Below are 27223 nucleotides of genomic sequence, written 5' to 3'. Positions count from 1 at the left end.
GACCTTCTCCCGAGGCAGCGGCGGCGGCAGCCAGGGAGGCCGGGGCTGCGCTCGGGCCGGGGGCGGGGGCTGGGGCCGGGCCCGGGGCGGCGGGGCCGGCGCCTCCGCTCTCCTCTTGCTCCTGCAGCAGTCTCTGCTCCCACTGCGGCCGTGGCCCCTCTCGGAGCGGCTCTCCGCTCTACGCGCCCGCTGATCCCGCGGTTCCCCGGCCCATGTACTGGAAGCATGAGAACGCCGCCCCGGCGCTGCCCGAGGGCTGCCGGCTGCCGGCCGAGGGCGGCCCCGCCACCGACCAGGTGAGCCGGCGAACGACTGGGTGAGCAGCCCGGGCCGGGGTTGGGCAGGGTCCCGGACCCAGCCGGGCCGAGCCGGGTGGCGGGCGGCTGCAGGGAGGAGGGGTACGAGAATGCGCCTGTGAGTGTGTGTTTGTGAGTGTGCGAGCGCGCGCGAGCGAAGGGGGGGTCGCGGAAAGCGGGAACACATTATGCAAATGTTGGAGGAATTTCTCAAAAAGCGATTTAGTAAAGACACAGGCGAATCAAGAGGAGGCGAGGCCGGTATTGTCCGTCTGAATAGGCGCTGATAGCGCCGATGCGCCGGGGGTTGTGCGGGCGCAGCGCTGAGAATCCCGACGCGGGGCCGGTCCTGGGCGCGCCAAGGGGCTGGAGGGTGCTTTTCCTCCTTTTGGGCGCCTCTCTTTTCTCTTTTTGGTACCGTTTCGCCCCCGACCTCGCTCCCTTTTTGCTCCAGGTTTCCCTCCGACTGGCCCTCGAAAGGCGCCTGAATCCGTGTCAATATCGCTGCTTCAATTTCGCGGCGCGTGTCTGGCGGGCGGGCAGGCGGGTGCTCACCGCGCTCGAGGTTTTATTTTCTTCAATCACCCCCCGCCCCTCACCCATCTCTTTTTTATTTTCTTTCTTTCTCTCTTTTCTCCTTTTTGCATTTTGTGCCGAGAAGAGAAGGGAGCGAGGAAGGGGGGGGCGGGTGAAGAGAGAAAAAATTCGATTTTTAATTACTACCATTAAAAAATCAAATTTGCAATTCTTTGGGCGGCCTGATGGATCTCACTGATTGACAGTTGGAATTGACACTCTGGCTACCTCTTATCTTGGGCATTCACGACAATTTCTAATTGCAGGTAGTTTGTGTGTGTGTGCGCGTGTTTTTTTTCCCCCTCAGAGGCTTGGATTGCAAGGGAACTAAGCGATTACTTCAAGAGCCACGGGTTAAGTGCAGAGAGAGGGGGAGAGAGAGGGAAAAAATCCAATCCAAATTCAAATTGCTTCATTAGAGAGACACCGCTTTTGTGGGGAAGGGCTTTAAATGCCCACTACAAAGTTAGGACTCATTGTTCGGCGCCGGTTTATATAACAGGCGCGGGGAGGCGCTGGGCTCAGGCTGCGCGAAGCCAGTTCAGCAGCCGCCGCCGCCTGCGTTCCCTCCCCCTCCCCCAGGTGATGGCCCAGCCAGGGTCCGGCTGCAAAGCGACCACCCGCTGTCTTGAAGGGACCGCGCCGCCCGCCATGGTGAGTCCGTTTGGCCCTGCCTGAAGTGCCCAGTCCTCCAGCGGCCCGGCCCTGGGGACCTGGCCAGGCTTTCTGGCTACAAACCGCTGCCCACACTCTGGGGGACTCCCGGCGGGCGCCGCCCCTCTCTGAGCCTTGGTTTTCCGGCAGGGAATGTTGGCTTTAACCGCTTCCAGCACCCACAATGCGCGTGTTAAAAGTTGGGGCCATCCCTTCCTCTCCGATAGGCCCTTCCATCCCTGTCCTCCTGCCTACGGCTCAGCGTCCCGGGGAGATTTCGTTGTCAATTGGTGCCCCGGGGCTCCAGATTTGTCTCCGAGGCAGCTACAACTCTGGGTGCCGGGCTCAGTGTTCCTCTCTCCTTCTCTCCCACGCCGCAGGCTCAGTCTGACGCCGAGGCCCTGGCAGGAGTCCTGGACAAGGACGAGGGTCGGGCCTCGCCATGTACGCCCAGCACGCCTTCTGTCTGCTCGCCGCCTTCTGCCGCCTCCTCCGTGCCGTCTGCCGGCAAGAACATCTGCTCTAGCTGCGGCCTCGAGATCCTGGACCGGTATCTGCTCAAGGTGAGACAGGGGTAGATGTTGCGTGCGTGTTGTCAGGGCGTGGGACTCAGCGCAGGAGACTGCGGGGAAGCACCGCCGGCGCCAGGTCAACTTACTTCCAAATCCTGGCTCCACCGTTGCCCGACTGGGAAGCTTTGCGCAAGTCTTAGGGTCTGCTTGCGTCCCCGGGTTCCGTCTGAAAAAATAGCAAGAGTTTATTTCCATTTCCCTGATGCTCAGTATTATGGAAGAAAAAGTAGGGGAGTCGCATGCACCTTCTGAGCTTCAGCGTCTCTGACTGCAAATGGGACCGGGGAGGCCAGGGCCCCGCGTGAAAGAGGCCCGCGCTGAGCCGACCCTCGTCCCCGCCCCTTCCCCAGGTCAACAACCTCATCTGGCACGTGCGGTGCCTCGAGTGCTCCGTGTGTCGCACGTCGCTGAGGCAGCAAAACAGCTGTTACATCAAGAACAAGGAGATCTTCTGCAAGATGGACTACTTCAGGTAGGCTGCGGCCGCCGGGCCAGCAGTGTACCCGCGGCAGGCCCTGGGCGCTTTCAGAGGCCACGTTTGGGGCGTGTGGTCTCCGGCTTCAGAGCCTTGGCATCCCGAGTGCACTTCCGACCCGCAGCGCGGGCCCAGCCTGCGGGCGCTCAGCGGCGCGAACCCAGAGCTTCAGGCAGCTCGCCGGCGCCTGCACAGGTTCGCGCCCCAATCTGGGTTTTGGTATCGTCTCTGGCTCTGTCTCGGGTCCTGCCTGAGTCTCAGTCTCCAGTCCGACCTCGAGCGCCTCGGTGGAGCTCTGACGTCCCTAGTCTGGCCCGGACCTACTCAGATCCCAGTCGCCATCTGGCTGCATTTCCAGTGCATTCCAGTGCACTCGGGCTTCGGGTTCCAACCCTACTCGGACGCCAGTCATGCTGGGGTCTCTCGCGGGCTGGACGATGAGCTGGGCTCCGGACTTTTGCCCTGGCTCTGACCCTGGCTCCGCTCTGGGTTCGAGTCTGGTCCGGCCCCAAGCACCAGCGCCGAAACCGTCTCAGATCCGATTCCATACCCAAGCGCCTCTTCCTGAACCCCAACCTCTGTCTCCGGCTCCATCTCAGCTCATACCCCGGCGTCACCGGAGTGTTGAATTACGAGTCTAGGGTCTTGCGCGGGTCCCCGGCGCCTGTTCCAGTCCCAGCTTCGCTGTTGTTTCGGCCTGGCTTCGGTCTCTCCAGGGTCTAGGCCCTGTCTTTGGGCCGCCGGGATGGGAAGGGGGAGAACCGGGCACTGCAGCCCAGAGCACAGAGTAGGATTACCATGGGCTGCGCTTTCCGCACCGCAGGCCGCGTCCCGGCAGCTGACAGCAGCCAGGCGCATCCTCCTGTCCTTCTGCCGCGTCTCAGCCACTTGCCTGGGCCTCGCTTCTAGCCACGAAGCCCGGACCTGACCTGATGATGGGGTCGAGGTCACTGCAGGGTCACGGCCTTGTCTGCTGATCCCAGTGGGAGGCATGAACCAGGCCTGAGGGTTGGACCACCAGGGTATGGGATCCGAAGAGGATGGTGGGGAATTGGTTCCTGAGAAGGATGCTTGTTCCCAAGTGCTTTCTCAAAAAGTGGAGAAAGCTGCTTCCTTATAATTACCCTCCAACCCACAGACATCCTTCCCATCCTTGCATAGACGTCATGGCTTCAGTCTCCTGGCCAGACCCCTGTGCTAGAAAAGAGCCTCTGAGAGTCAGGGAATATGAGGGAAATCGATCTCCTTCCATGCACTGGCATTGAGCCTCCAGGGATCTGGTAAGAGGAGATCTTGAGTCTAGGGGGAGGTTGGCAGCATTTGGGGCAGGGATACTCTGAAGAAACCATAGGAAGCATGGTTAAAGAGGTGGACTCTTCCTTTATGGGATGGATATGAAAGAGTGTGTAGCTGGGGTGGGGGGTGTGTGCTCGACCAGGTGGCCTAGAACTCAGGGTGCAAGGAGCACTTGTGTGTCTGTGTTTTCTGGGACGTGTGCAGTAGTGCTGGGGAAAGCATCACTGAGCAGGATTGGTGGTGTGTGGATTGCATGTGTGTTCCTTTATGGACCAACATTTGTCTTTTAATTCATGTGTGGGTGTCAAGAGTGGGTGTCTACATGTGAATGTTGGGACTGTGTGTGTGCATGTATGTGTGCATGTGCATGTGCGTGCATGCAAAGTGGTGAGGACAGGAGTACATCTGGACTAGGATCTGGAGGTGGGAGGGTGAGGTGAGGTGAGGGGATTCTGAAATCCCAGCATTCTCCACCCACCTTCTCCTCTGAGGGGCCATTCCTGCTTAAGAGCCTCCACCCAGACACTGGGTGAATGTATGTGAATGTATGTGAATGTATTTTTGAATCTGGATGGCTGTGTGTGTGTCTCTGTGTGTCTGTGTGCGTGTGTGTGTGTGTGTGTATGTGTAGTCAGAAGGGGGTTAGTGGTGTGTAACCAGAGTGTGATGTCTCCCCTCCCTGTTAGTTTGGCCAGGACAGGAAATGGAGGTTACAGTCACTGTCTAGCCACCTCCCTGCTGTAAGCCTGACTCCAGTTGGTCTAAAACATGCCAGATGGGCCAGACGTGGTGGCTCACACCTGTGATCCCAGCACTTTGGGAGGCGAAAGCGGGTGGATCACAAGGTCAGGAGATTGAGACCATCCTGGCCAACATGGTGAAACCCCATATCTACTAAAATTACAAAAATTAGCCGGGTGTGGTGGCGTGTGCCTGTAGGCCCAGCTACTCAGGAGGCTGAGGCAGGAGAATCACTTGAACCGGAGAGGTGGAGGTTGCAGTGAGCCAAGATTACGCCACTGCACTCCAGCCTGGGTGACAGAGCAAGACACTGTCAAAAAAAAAAAAAAAAAATGCCAGATGATGCTTGGGGGCTCCTTGGATTCATCAGCTACTAAATTCCTAGTGCCAGCTTGGGAAACCCAGCAGCATAATGGTGTCTGGGCCTCTCCCATAGACTAAGGCAGGGCAGGCTACCTCTCCTGGGTGTCCTGACAATGGACTTGGCAGTCTTATTTACTACTTGCCCAAATTTCTTTTCTGCTTCTCTAGGCCTAGCTCATGCCCATGCTGGACTGAGCCTCCTTGGATACTGTGCTTTACTAGACCTTGAAACTAGTCAAAACAAGATCCTGACTCCACTATTCAGAGCCGCCGTTCATTCTGGAGTCCTCTTCCAACTGCGGTGGGATAGAGCAGGGTATGCAGCCACCATGGGAACAGGCAGGAAACTGGGCCCAGTCTGGCCAGTTGTGACCTTGAGCAAGTTGCTGCATCTCTCGGTCCTTAGTTCTCCCTTTCCAAGGCTGTCTCCCAGGGCTGCCAAAGAGGCCACTGTTTGGGGGGACGTCTCCGTAAAGGCTCCCTTAATGGCGGTTGGTATGAATGCCTCGATTATCAGCATTGTCATCATTGGCAGGGTGGATGCTGGGCACAAGCCCATGACGGCATTTCCCCACATATTCGGAGGAGCAGAGTCTCCCTGGAGGGATAAGACTGGGCCATTTCTGGGCTGCAGGTTCTGAGCAGTAATCTTTTTCCAATGAAAGCAAAACTAAACCAGATTTCTGGTTAAGAAAATGGAGGCAATAAAAGCTCACATTCCCTGGGTTGAGGGTAGAATTGTGGCTCTTCTGATCATTTTTCTCCCTGCAGGCATAACCCATCCCTGGCAGCCCCACCTGCAACAAAAATAATAAAACCCACAAAAAGGGAAAGAAAAAGCCAGTCGAGTGCCAGGCAAGGACTATTGTCTGCACTGCACTGCAGCCCAGGCTCTGGGTGGCTGCTATGAGGAAGCTCTTCCTGAAGAGAGTGTGAATGATGGCGTGGGAGGAGAATTTTCCTCTCAGGAGCTGGGGCCCAGGGAGGGGTCACATGCTGAGATTCTCTAGGCTTCTGTTTCCTGAAGCCCAGGGTCAAGGGTCTGGTAGGATGTGGACTGGAGTACTTTGCCCAAAGAGAGGCCAAGAGCTCCCAATAGGCCCCGGGGTGGCGGGGGGGGGGGGGGGGGGGGGGAGAGGAAGGGAGTGGCCAAGTCCCCATGGAGGGGGAGCATCGGGATCCCCTGGTTCTCTAACCACTGGTCTTTTCCCCAGGGAAGAGGACCTAGGTTCTATCCCCCATCTTGTCCCTCCTTGACATCATCTTACAGACCCTCCTTCAGTCTCCATTGACAGAGCTAGCACTGGTGGCTCAGGGAATTAAAGGTCAGAAAGAAACTCCAAGTTCACCAGGGAGAGGGCCTACAGAGCATAGAGGAGACATGGAGGTCCAGTACTGTTCCTGGCTCATTTGCATTGCTGGGAGAGGTTGGTTCTCATTGGCTGTGTGTCCTTGGCTAGACAACTGGACTCTGCCTTGGTTTCTCCAATTCACCCTCTAAACAGGGTCCTTACCAGCCCTTGTGGATTCAACCAGATCCCTATCTCCCCTTACTGCTTGAGGTTCCCAGAAGGAAAAAAAAATTACCACCAAGAAAACGTGATAGGACTCTTAATTTCTTCCCCTTTTTGCTAAGAGCATTCTTCTTTCTGTTTTCTTACAAAAACGGAAGAAAATTCTGGGGGAAAAAACAGTGCTCCTTTCTGGGACATTCACATTTCCCCTGCTACCAGCAACCACAGCCCCAGACAGCTTCCCATATCTGTAGCTGCTGCCCTTCAATAGGGCATGACCCAATCTGCAGTGCCCTCCTGGCTTCCCCAGCCTGCTGGAACATCATGCCCATTGCATAGCTGGGGCGACTGCTGTCCTGGGAAAGCGTCATTGCTTACAGTCACACAAGGCACCAGTCATCAGAATGTGTGGAGTTCTTGTCTAAGTCAAGAGCTGGGCTAACCCTTTACCTGCTCTATCTCATGCAATTCTCAGGTCTACCCTGTGCGTATGATACTCTCATAATCCCACGTGATGGCAGTGTGGGGGTGGGATCAGGGAACTGAGACCCTGATTGATGAGGACACACGGCTAAGTGGTAGAGTCTAGATAAGCCCTGCAGCTGCCTGGCTCCACCATCCCTGCCCCTAAACACCCCATACTCTTCTATAGGTGAGATATATCAGCCACCCATCTGTGCATCGTGGGGCCCCTCTCTGCTGTCCCTAAGATTCCCTGCCCAGTTAGGTTGGCACACCCACTGTGTGTTCTGATGTGTGGCTCCCTGCGTGTTCTTGGGAGCACTAGGACAGGAATGGCCTCAGAAGCCTGTGAGTGGAGTAACTTTGTCAATATCAGGTCACTGCAGTCCCTGGCCCTGAGGCCTTCTTACAATGGGAGTGGGGAGTAAAGGGTTAACTGTCTCACCTCGTGTTTATGGGGATGGGGGTTCAGTGAGTGCCCTGGAGGCTAAAGATCCTCTTCCCAGCTAGGCCCAAAGGACTTCAGGCAAGCCCCCAGCCTTCCCTGGCCTTCTGCCTTGAGCCCAAGTTTTGTCGCGGGCTCCAGAGGGAGAACCCCACCCCCTCCCGCAGAGCGAGGGTCCCTGGGGAGGCTCGGAGCGGGAAGCGGCCCCCCACCGCGGCAGAGAGCGGCCCAGCGGCGGCCAGCTGTTGGGGGACAGATGTTGGGGGAGCTGAGAGGGGAGCTGGGGGAGGAGCCTTGGGGCCGGGACCTCCGAGAAGCGGTCGTTTTAACCTCTTAATTGCTGGTTCCCCCCCACGCCCCACGCCCCGCCCGCTTCTTCCCCTAAGGGTTTACCTACAAGGGAAGGAGCAGAGAGAATAGGTGGGACTCCACCTGCAACCCACCTTGTTCCCCTTACAAGATCTAACACCATCGGGAACTGCTCGAACCTAAGATAAGCAAAGTCCCATTTCAGTTTCAGCCTCTCAGCTCAATAGCTTGGTAACTAACATTGGCGTTTCCACTCTAAGGTTTGATTTTCTTGCACAGAAAAGGGGTAGCTTAATAGTGGGAGAAAGGATTGAGGTGAAACTCCGATGGGCTCCTTCGCTGAGGCTCATTCATCCAACAAATAATTACCAAGTGCTTACTAGGTATCCAGGTAGTAGGCTGGGAAAGGGAGTCTGATTTGGTCAAGGGCGCAGAGCTCCGTTGGTACAACCACTGGTACCCAGATATCTCTGCCCTCCTTTCAGGAGGTAAAGTGCCCCGCGGTGAGCGATGCCCACCCTACTCCTTTTAGCAGTTGCCAGGATGAGCAACATCTATCGAACACCTCTCCATCCCGAAAGCGCCTCAGGTCCTTTGCACCTAGGCGCTTCACACGCCGGGATCCAGGGACGCGCAAGGTCTGGACCTCACAGCAAGGCTAGGGTGGCAGTAGGCACACCCCCAATCCCTTTGGCGTTCTGGTGGCAGTCCCTGCACACCTCTTTCTTGAAGTTTCGTTGTCTCCGCCGCCAATTTCGCTGCTTCCGGAATCCGGTGGCTCAGGCCTCGCAGCCCGCCTGGGAAGGAGTCTGTCGTTTTGTCAAAGCCTGGATCGATAAGCTTTCTCGCGCCCTTCGTGCTGCTGACCCCTGTCCTGGGTGAGGGACACGCTGCAGGGCAGTCTGCAATGCAGCCAAACCTACGTAATCTCCCCTACCCCCACTCCGAAGATCCCGCGCAAGTATGATTTCGTAGACTACTGGGATGAGCCATCAGGAGCGCAGGAGGATTCTAGAGCTGGGACAGGTTCCGGCATTTGGGGTGACACGCAGAGCATGATAAAGTTGCTGAGAGGTCACTAGCGGTGCCTACCTCCGACCAAGGATGTGAGGACACTGTGACCTACCTGTGTAGGCTCAGAACAGACTCAGGTGTCCGGGACCCGCGGGGCAGGATCGCGGTACACAGGGTCACATAGCTTGCAATGACAGAAACCCTAGACATCCTGACTCCAGAGATGAATATAAGCTATAGCCCCAGGTGTACAGAAGTGCAGTTTCTTAGAAGAACAGACAGATACGTGTCCAGTGGCCAAGGGGAAACAATCCCACAGAGCCTGGCACACAGAAGGCTCAGCTGCTCTCGCCCGGCCTCTGATGGCCAAGACCCTCTCTGCTCAGGCTCTGTCCGCTCCCTGAGGATGCACTCACCGCCTTCTCGAGGTGGGTGGGTCCTTGGCCCCGCGTGCGGGAGATTCCAGAACCAGCAGCCGGGAGTGGGGACGCGGCGCTGCCTGACTAGCCCTGCTTCCTGTTAATCCATACGGGATTCCAGCTCTTCTTGTCTCCAGTCCAGTTGCTCCGCAGGTTTTAGGTACTTTTTGCACCTTAGAGGGGACCTCAAACCCAGAGGCACACTCTGGAGTTTCGGGCAAGTCACTCGGCGTCTCTGAACCTTCGATTCCTTGTATGAAAAACGGATGCCAGAGTCCCCACCTCACCGAGTTGCGACGAAGTCCAGGGGGTGCAATGAAGGCGTAGCGCCCCGGGACCCCGGCCGGTAGTAAGGGCTCTGAGCGCGGTTGGCCACCCTCCCGCCCGACCCCCAGCAGCACAAATAATCGGAAGCCAGCCTCTCCTCCGAGGCCAGAAAGTGCTCCCAGTCCGGATACCACCAGCAGTGCGGCGGAACCCGGGTCGGACCTTCGCCGGGAGTAGGCTGGGTTGGGCAAAACGGTTTCCTCTCCCCTTTACTGCGGGACGGGGAACAGAGACCGCGGGCTGGGCTGGGCACTCCGCTGGGGAAACCGCGTTTCCGAGGTCTGGAACCGCCTCTGCTCGGTGGAGCGGTGGACTCCACCAAGGTGCGCAGCGCCTCCTGAGCGAACCGCGCCTCCCGCGGAAGGGTCTTCTCGTGCTCCTCGTCGGAGACAGCAGGGTTGGGAATGAGTCTGCGAGCGGGGACTGGCCGAAGCCGCTGGGCTCCTGCACTCAGTCCAGCACAACGCTGGTTTTTTCAACCGACAGTTGCTTGAATTTGCCAAGGCAGGCAGGCTGTAACCAGAGAGTTTTTGCGGGGCTGTTTCCTCCGCGCACACACAGGCGATTCCGAATGCTTTCCCGGGTGGAAGGGTGCCGGCCCTGGGGATACTGAGGCAAATCTCCTTGGTCCCCCACCCCGAACCCCGGGCCGCCAACTCTAGGAAGGTGGAAGGGGTGGAAGGGAAGAGTCCTAAACGAAACATTTACAAACCAGGGCGGTCAGCGCTGAGATAGCGGTGGTGCCGGGGTAGGGGGGGGGTCCCTGGGACTCTAGGGGGGGGGTAGGTCTGGAAAAGCAACAGTCAGTGCGAAGGCCTTGGGGTGGGAAAGTGCTTCAGAGGAGGCCATAAAGACCTGGGAGTGACCTTCCATTGTGGCTGACTGGGACACATGCCTGGATGGTGGGGCGGCACATCTTGAAGGTTAGGGAGGGGATGGGCCTGAAGAGGATGTGGTTGGTTGGGTTTTGCAAACCCCGAGAGTTTTGGACCAGATCCTGAGGATAGAGTGGAGCCACCATAGGATTGTTAGCAAGGCAGAAACAGGATTCTGTGTGCATGCTGGAAACTTCGCTGTGACTGCTGTGTGGAGGAGGGGTTGGCAGGGGTGACACTGGAAACAGGGAGACCCAGGAAGAGGTTGACAGTGAGGGAGGGACGAAGGGAGCCTGGCCTAGGAGGGCGACAGCAGAGATGGTGAGGAGGAGATGGACCTCAGAGACACTTGGGAAACAGAACTAACAGCATCTGATGATTGGCTGTATGTGGGGTTGAGGAGAGAGAAGAGTGCATGATTATGATTTTCAGGCTTCAGGGGCTGGGTGAGTGGTGGCACCATTCTCTGAAACAGAGGGTGTACCAGAGGAAACAGGGTGCCAGGGTTGGGACAGAGTGGCAAGTGAGTCATCCACTTTAAAAAACACACCTTCCCTGGTGCCCCGGGTCAGGCCCTGGACTGACTTCTAGGATGGGGTCAACCAGACTCTACCCCCTTCTGGAGGGGCTCCCAGTCTGGTGTTGGAGGCAGCTGCACCCAAATTGCCAGACCACAAAACTGGAAGGGAGAAGGGGAAGAGGTAGAATCAAGGAAGGCTTAAAAGGGGTAAGAAGACATTCGATTCAGGCTTTTTATTTTTATTTTTGTCTTTTTAACATTTAGTATTATTAATAGAATGTCACAGGCTCCAGAGGGACTTGCTAGGTACTTAGCAGACTGCAAAGCTCTGACCAAACAGTAGTGGTCATTGCTGTTGTCATCTAGTTCAGTGCAGGACAAGGAAAATGAGAACTCAAGAGTTAAACAGTTTGCCCAGGGTCACAAAGCCCGTATGTGCTTATCTGTCTGTTCTTCTAAGAAACTTCACTCTGTACACCTGGGGCTATAGCTTATATTCATCTCTGGAGTCAGGGTGGCTAGGGTTTCTCTCCTTGCAAGCCATGTGACCTTGTGCAAGGTACTTTGCCTCTCTGGTCCCCATTTTCCTCACCTGCAAAATGAGGATAAATTCAGATAATCAATGTAAAACAATTAGAATCTTGCTGGGCAAGTGGTAAGTGCTCAACAATTTGCCTATTATTACTATTATGGGTTTTCTAACTTGTCATGTATTTTTAACAAATTAATATGTAAATAGAAGTGACCATTGTAGAAAATTTGGGAAATTCAGAAAAACACCAAGAAGAAAATAAAAATCACCCACCAGTTCACCTCCTAGCTGGGACTAGGTATAGAGGGTTGGTGCGTCCAAGTTAAGGCTAATGCCTGAGCTGAAGACTTAGCGGCCAGGAGCCTGGGAGCTGGTGGACCATTGGGGGTGGAAGGGGAAAGATTGGCCTGTCTGAGTCTCGCCACCCGGTGCCTGTCCTCCCCACCTGCAGCCGATTCGGGACCAAGTGCGCCCGGTGCGGCCGACAGATCTACGCCAGCGACTGGGTGCGGAGAGCTCGCGGCAACGCCTACCACCTGGCCTGCTTCGCCTGCTTCTCGTGCAAGCGCCAGCTGTCCACTGGTGAGGAGTTCGGCCTGGTGGAGGAGAAGGTGCTCTGCCGAATTCACTACGACACAATGATCGAGAACCTCAAGAGGGCCGCCGAGAACGGTACCCAACCTGCTCTGCCTGGCACCTCTGCCCCCAGCCCTTTCCCGCCCCACCCCACCCCACCCCAGCACCTCAGGAACCACTCCCAGTTCTCTACTGACTGGGCCTTCCCAGTACCGCCCCGCAGGCAGCATGGGGGTGGAGCGGTGCACAGATCTTGCACTTCCAGGATCTTTTGCTTAGGAGTCAGAAGTCACTGCCATCCTTTGCAACAATGTTTCCTTATCGGTAAAATGGCGTTTCGGATAGGATACCTTCCCAAAGATAGATGAGCTGATGTATTGTAAAGCCAGGAGGCACTCAGTGAATTCTAGAGATGGTTCTCATAATGAGGCAGCCGATTCCACCTTTGGACAGCTCTCATTGGCCTGGGGGTTCACCCCCTCCAGTTGCCAGGGAGGAGGCTTGGGCCAGTGCTGGAGAGACGACTTGGTCCCCCTTCTCCCAATTCCTATTCTAGCAGCTCCAAGCCAGAGGTTTGAGGAGGAGGGTTTCATCCTGGACCAGGGTATCTAACTACAAGAGGAAAGGACCAGGTTTCCGAGTCTGGAGACCAGGCTGTCACATACTGGGTCAACATATGAAGTTACCTTTTCTCTCTGGGCTGCAGTTCACACACCTGTGCAAAGACAGATACTGGACTAGAATGATTCCTAAATCTCTTCTGGCTCTGACACTGTGGTTCCCCAGATTGCCCAGGAACAAGATCCAGGTCTTCCAGGGATCCTGGGGACTGAGTTACAGGCCAGATTGAGCTGGGGAAGGGCAGTGCTTGGCTGTGGGCAGAGGCAGGGACCCTTTCTTTAATTCCCCTGTTAGGATCTGTGAAAGTTGCTAACTTGCCCGTAACATGGATTATTTTATGTAATCTTTACAACAGCCCTAGGAAGTAGGTGGGACATCCTCATTTTACAGGAGAAGAAACAGGATTTGCCAAAAGTTACATACTAGAAGATTTACCTGACTCCAAAGGCCAGGCTCTTAACACCATCCCATCCCATAGCACCTTGGCCCTAAGCTCTAGGGCACCCTAATCAGATCTCATAATGCCAAGGAGCCTTCTGGGATGTAGCTGTCTATGTTTTTGTTTCCCATTTAAAAAACCAACACACCAATCCTTGCCCTGCCTGCTTTCCTAGGGGACATTAATAACACAGAGTGTCTACCCCAATCCTCAGTTCCTCCAGGGAGAAGTATGAACCACCCTGCCTCAACTTCTAGGTCCCAGCCTGGGGAATAGTCAGGGACCACCAGAGTGTTCCTGGCCATGGCCACACCAGGGCCATAATTTTCTCCTGCCAGGATCAGGACTAAGTGGGTCTAAGTGAACTTGAGTTTCACTTGCTGCCCACTTATCTGGAGTGGTGGGCAATGAAATTATTTGCAGTGGTCAGCAAGTCAGCAATGGAGCTGGGATGGAAGCCCAGGATTTAGAGCTTTCCCACACTGTGGTCCATCAGTGACCACAGGCTCCTTCCACACATGGTCCAATCAGGGCCACCTGTAGTCACAGCCTTGCCAATTTCATCCTAGCTCTCACAGCCACACCTGTCTACAGATTCTTACCATGCTGAGGAACTTGAAGGCTGGGGCCTCTGATCTCTTACTGATCAGCCCTCAGTGTTGGCTCCTGTTTCACTTTTAAAACATAACACACACACACACACTCACACACACACTTTCATTGTAGAAAAATAAGAAAAGATGGTAAGCAATAAGAAGAAAATAACAATTGCTCCAAATGTTGCCTTCCTTCATATTTTAATGTGTATCTTTTCAGATTTTTTCCATGTATGTTATGGTGTTTGCTTTTTTCCTTCAACATAATTTTTTCCTAATTAAAAAATTACAATAAATTGTGAACAATGGTTATTTCTGAGTGCTGGAATTACTGGTGATTTTTATTTTCTTCTTTGTGCTTATGGAAATTTTCTGAGATTTTGAGGATATTCAGAACAATTAAGTATTAAAAATAAAATGGGAATATAGTTAGTGTTTTAGTATGATTGTAAAAGTAATATGAGTAGAAAGAGAATATCTAACATAAACTCTGGTTAACAAAATTAAGCCTTAGAGAAGTATGCAACATATGATTGTTTTTAAAAACCTCAAAAGTTACAGGAATACCGAAAGTAAAAACTTTCCATAATAACGTTCCTGGGAAGAAAACCACTGCCAACACCTTGTTGTATATTCTTACAAACTTTTTTTCTTCCGCTTATTTTTATGAAATTAGGATCATAGTTCCATTACTTGCTTGCTTCCTAGCTCCTCTAGCCTTTGGTTTCCGCCAGTTTCGCCAGGAGGGAGCCCAGTTTGGGACATTAGGGTCAGCTAGCTTTTAGATTCTAGTCGAAAGGTCCAGGGCAGGGGCTTTCCTTCTCTCTGAGTCTCAGTTTCCTCCCATGTAAAGTGGGGTAACTCCACCTCTCATTAGGGCTGACGTGGTGCAGTCGTGTAAGAAGTGTCCAGTACTGAGAGGACTCTCAGAAACCCCTTCCCCAAAGACTGAGCTCAGGGACTAGGACCTGGGATCCCCGCTCCCAGCCAACTCCCGCTCCTGACCCTTCCAGGGACAAGCTCCCCCCACCCCCGTCCTTTCCAGGCTGCCACTAGAAGAGATGGGACGCGTGGTCAGCCGCTTATATCGCCCCCAGGGAACGGCCTCACGTTGGAGGGGGCAGTGCCCTCGGAACAAGACAGTCAGCCCAAGCCGGCCAAGCGCGCGCGGACGTCCTTCACCGCGGAACAGCTGCAGGTACCGCTGCAGGCCGCCGGCGGCCGGGGCGTGGGCGGGGCCGATAAGGTCTTTTGGCTCCGCCCCTCTGCCCGGACCCGGGTGGCGGGGCGGGGCCGCAGCTGCCTGGGGCGTGGCCTGCAGGCTGGCGCCTCTGATTGGGCCGGGGTCTCGGAGTCTCCGCGTGCGGGCGCCTCACCGCCCTCCCCGCCCCGCAGGTTATGCAGGCGCAGTTCGCGCAGGACAACAACCCCGACGCTCAGACGCTGCAGAAGCTGGCGGACATGACGGGCCTCAGCCGGAGAGTCATCCAGGTGGGACGGGGGTGGGCAGGGCCTGGGGACCGCGGGCACGCCCTGGAGCTCGTAGCTGGGCTCGGCGCGGAGGGTCGTGGGTGCACGTGGCCACCCTTCTCCAGGAGGCGACGAGGCTGTCCTGCTTGGGGCTCCCGGCGACGCGTCCGACTCTTTTCCGCTAGGCTGAGGCTGCCGAGGTTGTCGTTCCAGGTGTGGTTTCAAAACTGCCGGGCGCGTCATAAAAAGCACACGCCGCAGCACCCAGTGCCGCCCTCGGGGGCGCCCCCGTCCCGCCTTCCCTCCGCCCTGTCCGACGACATCCACTACACCCCGTTCAGCAGCCCCGAGCGGGCGCGCATGGTCACCCTGCACGGCTACATCGAGAGTAAGTGACCGCAGCCCCGGGAGCCGCTGGGCCTGCAGGGAGGGGGCGCGGAGAAGCGCGCGTGGGCGGCTGAGGCTTGGGGTGGGGGGCCTTGGAGAGCCTCGTTGGTGAAGAAGTGGGATCCGAAGTCATTTGGATCTAGGAGTTGCCTCAGTGGGGCGGGGCCCTTCTCGTAGAGACAAACGATTCAGCTGTTCAAAAAATACTTTCAAGGCACCCAGCCTGTGCCAGTGCCTGGAGACTGGGAGAGAACAGGATGGACAAAGTACTGCGTTCTGGTGGGCATGGAAAAATAACTAGGCAGATGAGTGTGTTGTTTTAACTGGGATGATTCCCATAGGAAAGGTGGTGCTGGATAGAAGTGACTGGAGATGCTGGGGCAGGTGGAGGGGAAGGGGCTGGGCTGCCTCTCAGCAAGCAGAGACGGAAAGGATGGATAGGATTTAGTGAAGTACCTGGAGTGGGGAAACGGAATGCATGCAGGCCCTGGCCCAGGAAGCATGGTGGCATGGATGTGTCCTGGGGAGCAAAAGTGTGGTGGAAGTGTCCAGGGCTGTGAGGCCTTAGGCAGTCACCTAACCTCCCTGAGCCCTGGTTTCCTTATCTGTAACCTGGGATGTCACTACTGCCTGGCTCACAGTGTTGTGAGACTCTATTCATGCATCCAGTAGCTATATCTTGAGTGCCTTCTGACTTCTTTGCACTGGAATACCACAGTGAACACAGTAGACCAAAGCCGCTGCGCTGCAGTGTGGGAGATAGTGGGGAGACCATAACGTCAAAAGGGAGGGAGCAGGCATGTCTGTGGCAGGGAGCACTGTGGCAGAGATGCAGGGGCAAGCGGCTCATGGTGAAATGACTTGTAAACAGGAACCTGGAGGAGTAAGAGGAGCCCTGGAGATTTCTGGAGGATAATTGTTCAGTGCATCTGCTGCTGAGCAGGTGCTTATCACAGATTGTCTTTCTCTTTGAAGTTGTTCCCATCAATTGTTTCCTCTAAGCTGGTCATGACCAAAAAAATAGAGATGACCATGATGCACATACACACACATGCAAATCCTCCCTTATCTGGCTCCATATAAAAGGGAAAAGGAAGGGAGATCAGAGAGAGAACTGCTCCTTACTGACTGTATGCCATCTACTCTACTGACTGCGTCTCTAAACATCAGAGGCCACCGTCTCCTTGAATAGATGAGGAAACCAAGGGCCCACTGTAAGTTAGTGGGAGTGGTATGCCTTAATGATCGAGTGTGGGCTCTGGTGTCAGATGGCCAGTCTTCACATCCCAGCCCTGCCATTTACTAGCTGTGTGACAGTGGGTAAGTTTCTTAGCTTTCCTGAATATTCACTCCCTCATCTGTAAAAATGAGGACAACAAGAGTATCTCAAAGCAGTGTTCTGAGCATCAAATGAGATAACTGATTTAAAGTCTTCAGCATTTAGCAAGTACCACATAAGTATTGGCTGCTGTTGTGATGGTGGGAGTGGTTTTGGTTGGCAGAACTAGGAGGGCAGAGCCCTGTCTCTGCACCAGACTGCCAGTTGGAAACCATGTCTCTTTAGATTGTTGCATTTCTGAACTATCTGCTCAGTAGGAGTGAGATTTTCTCCCTTTTTCTAAACAATAACTTATATTCAGGCTGCATAGAGCCTGTTAAAGGTGCCAAGGATCAGGGGCTCTATAGGTACCAGGGGTCTGAGCTACCTGCTAATACTTGGTATAGGGTCAATAAGAAATCTAGATGACCTCTTTGGACTTGCAGCCATGACCTCCAGAGTCCCTTCCAGGACTCTGGCCATACACTCTGTTGACCAAACTTAGATGTGTCTTTGATGCTTAGAGAAGAGGCTGAGGTGGTGGAATTCAGCTTGGGGAAGAAGAGGTTGGGGGTGTCTGCACCTGCACCTCTTGCTGCGTGACTGACTGATAGTCACCACAGTAGTTTGCTCTACGGTGAACTAAAATCATGGAGTTGTGAATTTTCTGAAGCCTTGAGCTGAGACGCTAACGAAAAGTGTTAGAACCAGACCCCAGAAAAATGAACTTTTGCGCTGCAGTGAACTAAAGTCACAGAATACTGAGTTTCCTGGAGGCTTAGAGCTTGGAATCTGATAAAAGCTTTGGAACAAGACCCTAGAAAAATGCAGACGTACTACATTTTCCAGGTAATCTGAAGTTGCATATGGACTCCTTGAACACCGCAGGTGAAGAACTCCCAATTTAATATAACTCTTTTATTCTACAAATGGGAGAACTGTGGCTCAGAAGGGAACAGTGACTTGTCCCAGTTTATATATCAGGTATAAGTCTCTCTACAATGGTCTTTCCCAGTGACCAAAGAGAATGAAGTCTAAAGAAGAGACAAGCGCTGGGCACAGTGGCTCACACCTGTAATCCCAGTACTTTGGGAGGCCGAGGCGAATGGATCACCTGAGGTCAGGAATTTGAGACCAGCCTGGCCAACGTGAAACTTTGTCCCTACTAAAAATACAAAAATTAGCTGGGCGTGGTGGCGCATGCCTGTAATTCCAGCCACCCAGGAGGCAGAGACAGGAGAATTGCTTGAACCGGAGAGGCAGAGGTTGCAATGAGCCAAGATTGTGCCATTGCATTCCAGCTTGAGCGACGTAGCAAGACTCCATCTCAAAAATAAAAACAAAAAATAAAAAAAGAAGAGACAAGCAATGGACTTCTCCACTGTAGCGGTAAACAGGCTGAAGCATGAAAAATTTGGATCCGACGCAAAGGTGGACCTTCCCTAACAGTTTAAGATGTTGAAATATGGTATGGAAATTCATTCAGCAAATACTTAAGGGTACCTACTAAATGCCATGCCTCATTTCCAGTACCTTTCTAGGTGCTGGAAATCCACAAAGATTAGAATCTGAAAAACAGACAAAAAAGTGTTGCCCTCATGGAGCTTGCATTCTAGTTGGCAAAGACAGATCTTATCAAATAAATAATAAAAATCTGCAGTAAGTCAGGCTGGGCGTGGTGGCTCATGCCTGTAATCCCAGCACTTTAGAAGGTGGGAGGCTGAGGCGAACAGATCACTTGAGGTCAGGAGTTCGAGACGAGCCTGGCCAATATGGTGAAATCCCCTCAATACCAAAAAATACAAAAATTAGCTGGGCGTGATGGTGCATGCCTGTAGTCCCAGCTACTCGGGGGGCTGAGGTGTGAGAATCACTTGAGCCTGGGAGGCAGAGGCTGTAGTGAGCTGAGATGACACCACTGCCCTCCAGCCTGGACAACAGAGTAAGACCCTGCCTCAAAAAAAAAAAAAAAAAATTCAGTTAAGTCAGATGGTAAGTGCTAAGAAAATAAAGCCGGGAGAAAGACAGGGAGGGTAGGGAGTAGGTGTTGGTGTTGATTGCAGTCGTAGAGAGTGGTGACATATGAGTACAGAGTCCTCTAGGAGGCATGGGTAAAGTCGTGGTGTTACCTAAGAGATATGAACTTGCTGAGGGAGAGTCTGAATAGATGGGGTACAGTCTTGCTTGCAGGGTCTGAATAGATGGGGTACAGTCTTGCTTGCAGGGTCTGAATAGGTGAGGTACAGCCTGGCTTGCATGTGCATGAATATGAAAGCACATATTTATTTAGGAGTGTTTATCAGGGAGCTAGATGATTATACCTCACTGTCACATAGCTCTTTATAGACTATAAAGAGCATCACAACCAACCCTACTGAAATCTTGCCCGGGGCTACCCAGGAGGTAAGTGGCAGAGATGAAACTAGTTTCAGAGCTCCAGCTTGCAGAGCACGGGGCAGGTGGGATCCTGTGTACAGCCTGGGGGATGAGCTCCAAGGCATCCTCTCGTCCACAGGTCAGGTACAGTGCGGGCAGGTGCACTGCCGGCTGCCTTACACCGCACCCCCTGTACACCTCAAAGCCGATATGGATGGGCCGCTCTCCAACCGGGGTGAGAAGGTAAATGGAGCCAGGCTGGGTCTGGTGGGTCAGAGCTACCCTGCCAGGGATGGGTTCCTGGCAGCAGCCCCTGTTAATGATTTGGTACCATGCTGCACTGTGGCAGATCCTCTCTGTCCGACCTGCTTAGACCCCCACTGCACCCCCACAGCAGTCACTGGAGTAGCTGCAGGCATGTTCTGTGTGCATGGCCACTCCAAAGGCCTCCTTGCAGCTCCCTGCTGGCAGCTTGCCCTTCTCTGTCTCAGATTTGTGAATTTCCTTTACTCAAGCTTTGAGATTCCAGGGAGGGCTTATATCACTCATCACCTCAATCTCCATAATCTCACTGGTTCCCCCTTTTCATTCTTGTCTGTTGGGAGTGAATACCCTGAGCTGGTGGGGCCCAGGGATAGCTGGCCAGCCAGTGACCTTGGTCAACTTGCAGGGCCTCCTCTGTGGAGCCGGGATTTCTGGCTGGCTCAGGCTTTAGGACTGCACTTCTAGAAGGGTGCTTGGATGTCCCTATTCCAGGGTTTCAAGGTATTGTTTCTGAAGCACTGCAGCCCTTTGTTTAAACTTGTCCATAGTACAGGTGAAGGTGGATGGAGCTGCTCTGTGAAACCACGGAGAGAGGAAGAGCCTCACCTCCCTCCCAGCTCCAAGGCACCTCACAGTTAGCCTTGAAAGCCATTGCTCTCAGCCAGCCCTTCATTTTAGACATGGGGACATTGAGGCCCAGAGACTCAAGGTCAGAGACTGGGTGAGAACCTTGCATTTTTTTTCATTCACTTACTTGTTTATTTGGAGACATTTCCTATGTCCTGACTGTGCCCAGCATCCCTGAGTCTGCTGCCAGGAGTGGGGATGAGTAAAGTGTGGTCCCTGCCCTTGAGGAGGCCACAGTCTGGAGGGAGAGCAGATCCCAACAGTTACAATACAGTATGACAGGGGAAGCCGTGGGAGCTGGGGAGGTGGGAGGGGCAAAGGAGAGAGGCAGGGGAGACTTCCCAGAGGAGGCAACCTCTAAGGCCAGGCTCAGGCTAAGGTATCAGGGAAGGCCTGAGACAGCAGGGCTCTCAGGGAAACTTGAGCTGTTCAGCACTGTTGGCACGCAGGTCTGGGAGGAAGAGAGAAGGGAAGCGAGGGCCTTGGGGCTGCCAGGTGGAGTAGTCTGTATTTTTTTTTTTTTTTTTGAGATGGAGTCTCTGTCGCCCAGGCTGGAGTGCAGTGGCACGATCTCGGCTCACTGCAGCCTCCGCCTCCTGGGTTCAGGTGATTCTCCTGCCTTAGCCTCCCAAGTAGCTGGGGCCACAGGCACCTGCCACCATACCTGGCTAATTTTTGTGTTGGTAGTAGAGACGGGGTTTCACCATATTGGCCAGGCTGGTCTTGGACTCCTGACCTGATGATCCATCCGCCTTGGCCTCCCAAAGTGCTGGGATTACAGGGGTGAGCCACCGCGCCCGGCCAGAGTCTGTATTTTATCCTGCAGCAGTGTGGGGGCCCAGAAGGCCTGTTGCAGAAACATCACTGTAGCAGTCTTCAGAGACTGCTGGGTTGGAGGACACCCAGTCAGAGGCAGGGAACTCTGGAGGTCAGTGAGTGTGGCGATCCTGAGGGAGAGGGTCAGAGCATTAGGGCTGGAGTCAGGGGCCCTCCAGTCCAGTGGATCCTGGTTTTGGTGTGCTTGAAATCACCTGGGCAGCTTGTAAAGATACAGAGATTCCTAAGCCTCACTCTCAGAGAATCTGATGGAGTGGGAGGTAGGGATCTGCGTGTGTAATAGCCTGTGTAATTCTGATGGGCAGCCAGGTTTGGGAACTGCTCCTCTAGGACAGTACTTCCGGCTCAGCCTCCTGATTGAGCTCAGTGTACCTAGTATGTGCTGAGCTCTCTGTGTCAGGTGCCACACGGAATGTGTATGGTGTAGAGGTACAGACGGTTCTGGACAGATACATTTATAAGTAAATGGTAGTGCCTAATGCAAAATCCTGTAGAATCTATAGTGAGTGAACATACCACAGGAACATCATTGCTGCTGAGACTGTCACATTCATAGGAAGAGCTGCTGTTTGCTGAGCTCCTTCTGTACAAGGCTGCTACTTGTCACATGGCATCTGGTCGACACCTCTCAGCCACTTTGTGGACATAGAAATGACCTCCTCATTGTGAAGAGATAAACAGATTCAGGGAGGTGACGTGACATGCCCAGGGATGCAGTGAGTCTGTGGGACTCTGAAGTCTGCATGGTTCAGGCATCACTTCCTTTCGTGCAGTGCTTTATTGTTTACACAGCCCTCTCTTCGACCTCATCCTTCATAGTCTCCCAGGGAGGGTGGTTGTGATGACCTCCATTTCATACTTGCAGAAACTGAGGCTCAGGCAGAGCAGTGCTCGTACAGAATCACAATATGAGCATGGGCAGAACTGGCCTGGATTCTAGGGCCACCTGCCTCAGAGCTGTCCCTTCCTGTAGGAGGGCATTCATCCTATTAGACCTGGCTCTGGGACTGCGGAAGTGAGCTGACGTGATCCCTGTCCTCAGGGAGCTTGTTGCTTAGCACAGAATGTGGGCAGCTACATTGCAGGGGAATGGGCAGCTGGAGTAGGTGAGAAACATGGCCTTGGAGGACCCAGAAGAAGTGGTAGTGAGCTCTAGGGGAGAGACAGGGGATGAGAAGAAGGGCATTCCACATCAACAGAACAGCATGTGCAAAGCTTCAGAGGCATGGAGGAGCGTGGGCTGGAGGGGACTCCAGGGGATGTTCAGTGTGGCTGAGGTCCAGGGAAGTGGGGAGAGCTCACAGGGGCCACAGAACAAAGGATCATCGAGAGAGGGTCCTGGACATTATATGGAGGGTATTGAGTGGGCCCTGGAAATGCAGAGGGCTGGACTCTGTGCTTGGAGAGGAGCCATTGCCTCCTGGTTGCTCACCTAAGCTTGTGGTTCTGTCTGGTTCAGCCTGAGGGATGAGCCATGCTGGGGGCTGTCAGTTTTAGCTATAGGCAGTTTCCGGCCCCTGGGTTTGGCTGCTGAACCAGAGTTTTCCCTTGCTGGGCTGTGTCCCCAACTTTGCATACAGAAAGTTCGCATTAAAGTGTTTCTTCCTCCTTCATGACCTTCTGTCCTCTCACTGTCAGGCCTTTCTGCCAGCTCCTAGGGACTTTTCTTGTCCACAACTCATCAAATTCCTGGGGTCTGGTGGGCGGCAGGGTGTGGGATGTGTGTGGCCAGCACAGGATTGCCTGGGCTTTCTTCCAAGTCCTCCAGGCCTGAGCCTGCCTAGCTGTGAGGAGTCTCAGTGTCCCCCTGGGGCTGGCCCCTGAACCCACTCATCTAGACCAGCACTGGCCTGGCCAGGATAACAGTGCTCTGAGCACTCAGACGAGCATCCCCTGCCACCACCACATCATCATTTGGCCACACATGCTGGGGGGTTTCCAGAGCCACATTTCTTCCTGGTTGTGTCCCCCGATCCCACAAATCCAACACTTGGAAAGTTCTTAAAAACTGGGGCCAAGCTGTCACTGATCAGTGGGGGAGACTGAGGCCCATGAAGGGGAAGAGTCTTACCAGGGTTTTTGAGAAAGCTTCTGTTAATAAGGGCCAAGAGCCAGTCATCCTGGAGGCCAAAGTGAAGCAGTGGCCAGGGTGCGGAAGGAATGCCCACGCTGGCCACTCTGGAGTTAGGCTAGCTCGGAATCCCAGCTCTGCCACCTCCTTCCTGGGAGATTTGGGAATACAATTAACTTCTTGGAGCTGCAGTTTCTACATCTGCAAAATGAGGATAATAATAGTTACCACCGTCTAGAGTTACTGCAGAGAGTAAATGCATAATGTGTGGAAAGAACCAGCACAGTGCCTGGTACACAGAAAATGCCCGCTAAGTGTTAGTTATCATGATCGCTGTTATGGAGATCATCATCATTGCTTTTTTCCATCACCTCCTTGTGATAACCAATTCTGGGCAAGTAACATTCCTGATCAGAAAAGGGAACAGTCATGTGGTCATGCCCATCAGATGCCCCTGGACCAACCCCTTCCTCACACTTTACTGTGAAATGACACATCGCCCTTGACCAGCCAGCCAGTGATCCTTGACCTGAACTTGAGGGAACTGGTTGTGTCATCAGCAGTGAGATGTCAACCAAGTGCTAGAGGCCGGAGTGGGAAGGGGAGAGGGACAGACAGTCCTGATCTCCCACTGTGTATCAGGCGCCTAGCATGTCTGAGCCACGCACCTCTACGCTTCATGCATGTGAAGATTAAGTGCATGTGAAGTGCTTAGCCCAGGGTCCGGTGGGTAATAAGCAATCAGCCACCATGGTCACGGTGACCTTAGAGAGGTAGAGGCAATGTGCCATGGTGAGGAGAGTTTGCTGCGAGCCAGGCCTGGCCTCCAGTGCCCAGTCCTCTTCTCGCCGTGTGCTCACGGGCACACTCACTTCCACCTCTTTCAGCCTGAGTGCCCTCCTTGTAAACTAGAATGGTGGAACTCCCTCACGGGTGGGGCTGTGGTGTGGCTTCTGTGAAATAAGGCACAAAAGGTGCAAGGTGAAATGCCTGGTAGGATTTTGCTGCTGCTGTTGTAGCTTCTTGAATCTTTCTGATTCTCAGAGGGAGATTTTGGTCATCCCATTTTACAGATGAGGAAACAGGCTCAGAGAGGAGAAGTGGGTTGCCCAAAGTCCCACAGCACATTGGTTGACAGAGCCAAGACTTAAACTTAGATCTGGGCCCTGAGCCCACCCTTCTTCTCTGTGCCTTTGACGTTCTCTGGGGAGGGGAGGGTGGGGTGGGCCCCAAACTCAGCCACCTCCCATGCCCTCCTCTTGCAGGTCATCCTTTTTCAGTACTAACGTTGCCGGCACTTCCGCACCTGCCTGTGGGCGCCCCACAGCTGCCCCTCAGCCGCTGAGGTCCAGTGTCCAAGCTGCAGCCAGGAATCCACCCACCTCCGCATCCACCCCCGTCCGCCATCCTGCCCACCACCAGGTCGGTTCCCGAGGCCTGGCCTTTCCCTCTCCTGCTGAGAACCAGAACCCACCAGGAGCACCACAGAGTCCTCCTCTTGGAAGGCAGAACTTCCTGAAGTCTGGAATCAGGGTGGAAACAGCCTGTTTTTCCCATTTAAACAAGAGTCCTCTTCAACTTCAGCTGATTACGGTAGCAAAAGGCGGAATTGAATAGTGTAACACCAACGGCCTTCTAATTTACAGGTTTTCTTCCCCCACATTGGCCTTTATTTACTACTTCCTTGGAACCATCTCTGAATTCTGAATAGCTGACAACCCCCAATGTTATCCACTCTGTTGCTTTTGTCTGGAAAACTCTACAGTGTTTGTGGGATGTCCCCAAAGGAAAACTATGTTCTAATTTTATCATTTCCATCTGTCTGGTTATGTCAAGTTAATTCAGAAAGAGAAGAGACAGTGACCAACCCTGAGAGGCCCAATAGGGCAGAGATGGAGGCCTACCCAGACTAGGAGGCAGGGGGCATAGACAGGGAATGGGGGGAACAAAGACTCTCATTGGTTTGGAAATCAAGGAGCGGGTGGTGGCATATTGGACCAGAAGAGGCACTAGCCGTTTTAAGGAGAGGACAGAGACAATTCTGCCACCATCTAATTGTCCAGCATACATGCAGGAAACACAGCAGAGATGGTACTTGATCTGTGCCATGACTCTTCTGAATGTTTGGACAGGTTAGAGTTGGGGACCCCTGTTGCCTACTTGTTGACCTCTTGTAGGGGTACTTGGGCCAGGTCTTCTTGATGGAGTGGGGATCCCTCATGGGGGAAAGGGAACAGAGCCCAGTGAAATGGCAGTCAGAATGTTAACCCTGGGTCCATCTCTAAGTAGAGAGAGGGTGCCCATTGCCTAGGTGAGGGTGCCAAGCTCAGGATTCCAATTGGCACCTCTGTGCTTCCCCGCCAGTACTTCCTGGAGCCAGCTCCACCCACCCTTGAGAACAGAGGCCACACACAGCTGCATAACATCCATCCTGCTACAACTCTTCCACCCCAGACAGAAGGGCTTGGGTGACATGCGACCATGATTTATGTTTTCAGGGGATGCCCATTTGTCCCAAGCTTATCCTGTAATTCTAGAACTACTTGGTGTCCTGATGCATTTTCCACTAGAGGTTGCTAGTCAGCATGTTTTAGCCCAAGTCCGCCTTCCTGCTGTGGTTAACCTGTTATGTTGCTTTTAGAAGGAGACTCCAGGACAGGGAAAGCAAGTTCATGGTACATATGCGGCCATTGTCTCTGTTTTTACCCATGGCAGACATTGCTAATCAATGGCAGCTCTATCTCACTGAGTCTGGATAAGGTTTCAGAGTTCAAATGCTTGAAGTTGGCACTTAAAATGAAAGCCTATATGTCATTCTTGCTCTGGGATCTACAGGCAGGCTAGGCACAGGTGCAGCCCAAGAAGGGAACCTGCTTCCTCTCCCTTCCAAAGATGGTGACAGCTGACTGAGGGCAAAGAGAAGGCACCACTCAGAACGTGGTGAGTACAGCTCAGCTCAGCACTCATCCAGCAGTAACTTGTGCCCAGTCCTGTGCTAGGCGCTGACATTAACAGGAGCAACCAGAGCCCAATTCCTGGCCTTGGGGAGCTCACATCTTTCATTTGATTTTTGCTCCTGATCATCAAGGCCCTAGTGGCAACCATGTGGTAAGTGGCCAGCCAAGCCCTGCCCAGGGTCACCCAACACCCACTCTGCCTTGAGCCTCTTCTCAGGGTCTATTCCTTGCGTGGATCATGTGGCCGTAGCATGTTACAGTTCAAACATGTCTCCACTACCCTGTTAAAAAGAGCAGCCTGGGAACATACAGGCCGTCAGACTATTTATTTAAATACAAAAAAAGGGGAACACACACACACACACACACGGAAAAAAAAATGTAAGCACTTTTTTTTGTAAAACCAATGTCTGTTTTGTTACATACCTTTCATGTTGTGCTTTGTAAATGTCTTATTTGTGTAATAAAGTTAATGCAAGTAGAAGTGCTGGCACTGAAATCCACAACATGATGGGATTCCATTTCTTTCCCACTCTCTGGTGAAGGGCTTAGGTCCCTGGCTCCCAGAATATCTGGGCTGCTGGACAGTGCAATCCTCCTTCCTGGAAAACTGGTACCATTTCCCAGTTAGTCAACGATGCATTGTAAAGACCTGATGATGAGTTTCTTCTCGAAGTACTCAGTCACACCTGCTTCTTGTCTAAACTTTGGGGGGAAGTCAGGCTGGTGGATGCCCTCCGTTCCAGCCTCTGAACACACACTCTTTGCTGGGCCCCGTGCTGGCTCTGCACACTCGGAAAAGGCTCCTAGCCAGACCCTGCCATGGAGGAGCTCTCCGTCTGGGAAATGCTGCGGGGGCCAAGGGTTTGGGTATTAGAGCTGGATTCTATCAGATGAGAAGGTCACAGACTAGGTGAGGGTGGGGCAGTGAGGGAGGCACAGAGGAGCTTGTCTGGAAGATGGGGAAGAATTTAGTAAGGTGAAGTTAAGGGAATATGGGATGGGCAGCAGGGCCCCAGCTTCCACACCAGACTGGGTGTTATAGTGGTTTTGTCAGGCTCCAGAGCCACCTCGTAACCCGAGGAGTGAGAGAGAGCATCTTTCTGGTGGTTGTCAACTTTCTTTCAGCAGCAGAATTGTTTGCTCCAGCCAAAGCTCCTGGTGTGGACGGGAGAGCTGCCCTGCAGAATGCAAGGGCTTCCCTGGCCTGCCGCGGCCCTGCGTAGAAATGAGCTGCTCAGAAACCTCAGCTCATGGTGCACATGATCACTGATGCGGGGCCCCGCTCTTTATT

At 53.6% G+C, this 27223-nt stretch overlaps 1 protein-coding gene across 4 annotated transcripts; it reads left to right on the top strand.

The window, feature by feature from the left end:
• Window positions 1–26432, top strand: LHX6 (LIM homeobox 6). 4 transcript variants are annotated; one of them, XM_032251524.1, is made up of 10 exons: window positions 1–296; window positions 1455–1526; window positions 1907–2089; window positions 2449–2570; window positions 11842–12062; window positions 14720–14820; window positions 15018–15113; window positions 15306–15480; window positions 19313–19416; window positions 24238–26432. In XM_032251524.1, the coding sequence occupies exons 1-10, from the start codon at window positions 213–215 to the stop codon at window positions 24256–24258; spliced, it is 1179 nt and encodes a 392-aa protein (XP_032107415.1). In that variant the 5' UTR covers window positions 1–212; the 3' UTR covers window positions 24259–26432. The 4 variants fall into 4 exon arrangements, with proteins under 4 accessions (XP_032107415.1, XP_032107413.1, XP_032107416.1 ...); XM_032251523.1 differs by lacking the exon at window positions 1–296 and adding an exon at window positions 453–1138; XM_032251522.1 differs by lacking the exon at window positions 19313–19416 and having other exon boundaries at window positions 2–296.
• Window positions 26433–27223: the final 791 nt, after the last annotated feature.

This window comes from Sapajus apella, unplaced genomic scaffold, assembly GCF_009761245.1.
Source record: "Sapajus apella isolate SASKATOON/1434 unplaced genomic scaffold, GSC_monkey_1.0 scaffold76, whole genome shotgun sequence".
Lineage (NCBI taxonomy): Eukaryota > Metazoa > Chordata > Mammalia > Primates > Cebidae > Sapajus > Sapajus apella.
The sequence above is the reverse complement of the archived record's forward strand: the minus strand, read 5'-3'. Positions and strand labels throughout refer to the sequence as shown.